We start from the raw sequence: 6,000 nt of genomic DNA, 5'->3' as shown, positions 1-6,000 counted from the left end.
TACATCAAAGCTAATCTTAAAGAAGGAACCTTTCTTTGTGGCTTTGTCTTTTTATATTCTGAAAGGTCATTTGTGAACTGGCTGTGCCAAAAAAGGCCTTTCCCCAGAAGTTTACTGTTGTTATTTTTTACTTTTTTGATTACAGTGACTTGCTTATCCCCCAAACAGACTAAAGAACAATAAACAAATACAAAAGAAAAAGGAACAGCTCATCAATAACAAAGACCTGCATTTTAAAGCTTTGAGTGTCCTGGCTCTTACATCTCACTCCAAGCAAAGCAGGAGCCCTGCAGAGAAAGGAATCCAAAAGATATGAAAATTATAAAGATAGTAAAAACAATGTTTGGTAGGGATATTTTGACTTGGTGTGGGGAGCAGGGCTTTAAATTGCAGCACACTGAGGAACGTAGTTTTTTTCCTGGTTGCCGTACATTGTGAACTGTGTAGGGAATGCTGTATTTCAGTTCCTGCTGTATGTACTGTAGCGTAGAGGAAGGCAGAAGGTCTCTCTTTAACTTCAAGCTTGAATTTTGAAATTGAGCAGCTCAAAAGTGTTATATGTGCCTTAAAACTCTAAATGGCATCTAAATAGCAAAACAATCTTTTGCAAGAGGCGACAACACAGTTCACAAATACAACTTATTCATGTGTTCTTTTTAATTTTTTTTTTCTCCAAAATTTATTTTCAAACTCAGTAAGTACAAAGAAGACACTAACCATGGATACTGAAACTGTGCAATTTGGTGTAATTATATTCCCCCCCATAGATTTAATGAAGGACTGTTAAGTACAATTTATCTTTGATAAATAGTCCCTCTGCACAGGATGTTTATTAGATTGACAGCAGAATACACTCTGCAAGCTTTTTTTCCTTGCCACTTATGACTCAGATGAATTTTAATAGGAGTAAAAAGCTTTTATTTGCACAGTAATTTCACTTAAGGATCATATCCTTCAGAAACTGGCAGACACTTGTGTGTCTTGATTGCAAAACAGACACTCAAGAGTGAAGAAACACACATAAGATGTTATTATTTGACTTGTCACATGGCTGCAATTCTATTTGCAACTTATGCCATCAAATCTCCTATAGGCATCACCTCCCCTCTCCCTAAGGCACACCTGCAAGTGTCCATATGAGCACGCTCAGGCACACACACCATAGGGGTTGTACTTCTAGGACAAGAACCTGGAAGAAGCACTGTGCATTCAATGTAGATGCTTATGCTGCAGGGATAGAACTAGCTGTATTTTGGACTGGAAAATGTGAGTGCCAGAGTCTTTAATTGTTATGATGATGTCTGCAGGAGGCTTGGAGTTAAAGCAGCATTTTGCATACAAAATGGTGCTGGTTTCCCGCTGCTGTATCAGTTGTAACCAAGACACATGTTTGGGAATGGGGCCTCAGATTTTTGGGTTCCATGTGCAGCTTCAGGGAATATCGTAGTGGCATTTTACTACTTTTACAGGGGTGATGGTGGGGAGGATCAATTCATGCACCCATTTGCATGTATTTCTGATTAGAAGCAAGTATTTCTAACGGAATGGCTGCACTTTTCATTGCACATAATCTTGTGTGTCCAAATGCCATTTATGGAGGATGATAATCCTCTGTTATGTATTTTTAATTTGGCTTTGAAAGCTGCTTTTTAAAGATGTCATTGCAGAATTAATCACCTTTTGCATGGATTTTAAAATACTTTGTTCTAGTCTCTATAGAAGCAGAAGGTAGAGTCCCCCTTTAGCTTCACCATAAGGATATCAGATTTTTTCTGTCCGTGTAAAAATGAAAAGTAAAGACATTTTATTGCTAGTAAAACAATGGCTAATTGTTTTGGAGGAAAACATACTGTTCAAAGCAAGGTGTTGAACTTTACATCAACCAAATACACATTTGAATTGTAAATGCAGTGCATCCAATGCTTATCATTAAAACCTTTGTTTAAATTACTGGTGAAGTGTGTGGTGCTGGTCTTCACTCAGTTTGCCTTGGTGAGGCAGGCGTTTCAGGCAGAGACCTGCTGCCATCTACTGGCCTTTTGCGTTCATTTTCAAGTGTACTGAGAAAATGTGAAGGCTGTCCAAGTGCAAGGAATTATCTGTTACAAGTTTTTAAAAACTAAAAGCCTGGAACTGAAATTACTATAGGCACTTAGATGTTTTCAGAAACATTTAGTCTAAAGGGACGCTCCCGGAGACTTGAGAATAATCACACTCTTTTCTGTTATTAATTGCTATGAAACATACTAGAGAAAAGAAAACTTTATATATGTATTTTCCCTCAAGGCAGGGAGCAGCTGTTGAGCGGGTTTTTTATTACAGATAAAATATATTCAGTGCAATGATAGTGTTCCAGCATTCTGCCTGTGCAAGAAAAAGTGGATTTCAAATTATTTAATGTGTTTTAATTTCAAAATCTAAACAAGCTATTAACTTCAAATATTAAATACACAATTTAAAAAAGTTTTAAAAGTAAATATGATGTGTAACATCAGTCATGTCATTGGAAATCTGGCAGACTTTTCCAAAATCTCTGTTTCCAGTTCATCATGGCACTGGAAATGAATCCCTCAATATTCCTTATCCACTAAAGATAATGTACAGTGAGCTTTAAGGATATTTCTCTATTTCTCTCTCTGTGTTTTTGTTTTAGTTTTTGTTTTTTAAATTTATATCTTCCCTGTCTAGCCCAAATTTTTAAGTGAATTGATATTTCTTTACTGTACTTTATTCTTTCCTTGTATGTCTTCTTCAGTGCAGATTGAGGCTGGACATTTTTCTTTGTACATCCTGAAAATGAAACTCTGAATAAAGATTTCAAACAGTGCTTTTAGACACTCCTGTAAAGAATAGGTAACAGATGTATTATGTATAAACATGCCACAAAATAGTGCAGGTCATTGACTGGGATTCACCAAGGTGCAGTTTTCTAAAACATTCCTCTTCCTATTCTTTAGTACAAATTACAAATACTGACGAAGGTTGCTGCAGAGCTGAGCAAGTACATGCCAGAAAAAGCAGCAGAGGACACCTCCAGCATTTTGAGATCTCCCATGCCTGGATCAGTGGTGGCAGTTTCTGTCAAGCCTGGAGACATGGTAAGTAATGTTCTCTATTTTCATTCTGTGTTCCACACAAAATTCTCCTTGGTACAACTGAAACTACAGGTCACAGGTTGGGGAGGGGGGCAATCTGTTTTATTAATTTTTTTTTCTTACATCACCTGTAGAATAAAGTGTGCTGAAAGATACGGGCTGCTTTTCTGCAGAATTATAAAAACTAATAAAGCATCATAATTCAAATTACATTGGCTTTAAAAGGAAAATTTTCAGCTGGGCACAAATGCAGAGCTGAAACTCAGCAAATAGCTTGTTTTTGTATCACAAATGCCTTGGCAGGGGGCAATGTGTGTGTGTATATATGCATGTAAATACATGTCAGCATATATATGCTGTTAGTGCTAGCAGGAGGGGTTGTTGATTTTCTGCCCTGAAACAAAGAAAATAGTACTCAACACAGGGGACACAGGGTAGATATTTAACTTTATTTTCCTCACCCTTCCCCCTTTTATTTTTTTTAAGAATCCCTCTCTTAGCATTTCACAACATATATGAATTGAGAATTCCATACTGGGAATTTCCAGTCTCATATGGGAATATTCTTGTCCTGCAGAAGGAATAAACTTGATGTACAGAAGAGCAACAGAACATTCTGTTGCTGTCCTGGGGATTTCCAATGCTTTTTACCTCACGTTGAGCTGGAAACAAATGTAAACACAGTGTTTTATATAAACACCTACTTGAACTCAGCTTTGTATGAACTTCTACCATGTCATATATCATACGTTATTTCCAAGGTCAGGTCCCTTTATCTCTTACAACCATTGAAAGCAACAGAGTGATGTAGACACAGGAATATTGAATCAGATTGTGCAGATGAATTTAAAAATACTGTTGTCAGTTAAGTGATACCATAAACATGCATGTGGCCTTAGATACAAACTGAAAGCTTTAGTCTCAGAGTTTGTAATTTGTGGCAATAATCCCTAGATTTTCCTGGGAGACGATTTAGAAATCATCTCAAGTCCAAAATTAGCACTATGCTTGTTATGTGATGGCCATCAGTTGTGATGGTGAAGTGATCTGTTTGCATACAGTTTGCCATGATGCCACTTTTGGTTTTGGGTATATGGATACTTCTGTTTGTTTACAGAGAGGAGGGAGCCATCATGTTAATTGAAGATCTGTAGGTGCAGATGTTCACATTAATGAAATGGAGAGGTTTCTGAGAACACAGAACAAAGTGCAGCTGGAGTGAAAACCAGCAAGAGAAAAATTCTTTTAGATTGTTCACTTAGCTTTCTGGGTTTGTACATCTGCACATGCACATTGTTTATACCTTTAAAACCAGTAGGATTTGATTAAAATTAATCACTCTGCCATCCCATGGACAAGGAAATCTGTAAGTGGCTGAATGAGGGAGATCTGAAGCAAATTTTATATATATATATATTATTTTTTTTCCTAAAGAATGTGGTACAGCATTTTTAAGGCAAAGATTTTGAGCCTTTTAAAATGTGGTTTTGTTTTGTTTTTTGAGAAGATAAGTCTGCTATGTGTTATCAGGCTTCTTGCCCTAAAGAAAAGAATAGTTTTGTTGGGTTGAAAGAATAGAACCAGTGGAGGAGGCCAGAATCAAGAGGGTTTTAAGTCAACAAATAGACAAACCTCCCTCCACAAATCCACAAGTGGTGCAGTGCATCAGAGCTTGAGTTGTTAAATAATGTGTGGAGGGTTTATTTCTCTTCTTCTCTCCTGCAGCTTTTTGCTGGAGGCGCTGAGTGGCAGAGCATTTGAACGGCATAATCTATGTTCTGCTGACCTGAGATTGTCAATGCTAATTGTGCAGCTTTAATTGCAAAAACACATTTCCTTTATTGAAAAGGGTTTAACTTAAATCCTTCCTTTTCAGGACTAGTGTCAAAATGTTAAGAAAAAAGTGAGCCAGCAAGCGAGATGAGAGTAGCATCAGCTATGGGCACTGAATAGCGGTGGGATGGTGTGATTCAGATTACACGTCTTTGCTGTCTGTCAGGAACCAGCTCACTCACTACAGCTGTTCAAGGCATGATGGGCAGGGAACTATAGCTCCCTGATAAATACAGCTCTTTTTGTTGCAGTGCTTGGGAAAAGTCTGATTTCTTTAGTGTGCTGGAGAAATGGGAATTTAAGTAGCTCCCGTTCTGTGTTTGCAGCTGGGTTTGGCAGCTCAAATTTGCAGGGTATGTGAAAACAGCACAGCTGATAAATGGGAGAGCTAGAGGTAGTTGTCCGTTCTTCCACTCAGGTGTTGCTGCTGCTAGCAATTAACCTCCGTGGTTATTAAATCCTCAGTGATTGTTTTCTCCTAACCTGTGATCCATGCTAAATAGTGTTTAGCACGGTCCCCTGTTCTCACAGAGGGGTGTTCTCAGAGTGGTCAGTAGCATGGGAAGCTGGGCTGCCATACCCCTCTTTCAGGTGTAACTTTACAAATGGTGAAGAAACTCCCAGAGAGGGACATCTTGTCTTTGTCTGAATGGCCACAGTTGCAAAGTCATGTTCCTTGCCCATGGTTTGGCTGTGGGGCATCAGGCCTGGTCAGGTAAAGCATATGGTGTTTGTTAGTCCCTCTCTGTGTGTCCTTACCCAAAAGAGATGGCAGTACTGATCTCTGCATTAGTTTTCCCCATCTGATGTGTCTTTGTTTTTCTTTAAAGCACAGTGTTCTCATCTGGCTGCCGTTGCTGAAAAGTACTTTGGTTTGATGAAGCCTGATAGGATATTGTGTGAGCATCCTCTATCCAGCTGGTCTGATATGCAGTTTTCAATTAATTTTTGCCAAAAGAGAGATAGATATATATATATATACATACACAGGGGTTTTATTTTCTTTTGTCTGTAAGATGATCTGCAGATTTTAGTAACACAGTGGGGAAGTACTGTTTGTCAGTTAGAGAGA

At 38.2% G+C, this 6,000-nt stretch overlaps 1 protein-coding gene across 1 annotated transcript in view; it reads left to right on the top strand.

Annotated features, from left to right (window-relative positions):
• PCCA (propionyl-CoA carboxylase subunit alpha) overlaps positions 1 to 6,000 on the top strand; it is a 337,899-nt gene that overhangs the window by 317,476 nt on the left and 14,423 nt on the right. The window contains exon 22 of the mRNA XM_068163688.1: positions 2,958 to 3,098. Within this exon, the coding sequence (XP_068019789.1) occupies positions 2,958 to 3,098 (141 nt within the window). The remainder of the gene's footprint in view (positions 1 to 2,957; positions 3,099 to 6,000) is intronic.

The sequence above is a fragment of the Melanerpes formicivorus genome, unplaced genomic scaffold (assembly GCF_026170545.1).
Source record: "Melanerpes formicivorus ecotype bairdi unplaced genomic scaffold, bMelFor1.0.p_v2 SCAF_1, whole genome shotgun sequence".
NCBI classification, from domain to species: Eukaryota; Metazoa; Chordata; class Aves; order Piciformes; family Picidae; genus Melanerpes; species Melanerpes formicivorus.
Note: the sequence above shows the minus strand (reverse complement) of the source record. Positions and strands in the feature narration are given on the sequence as shown.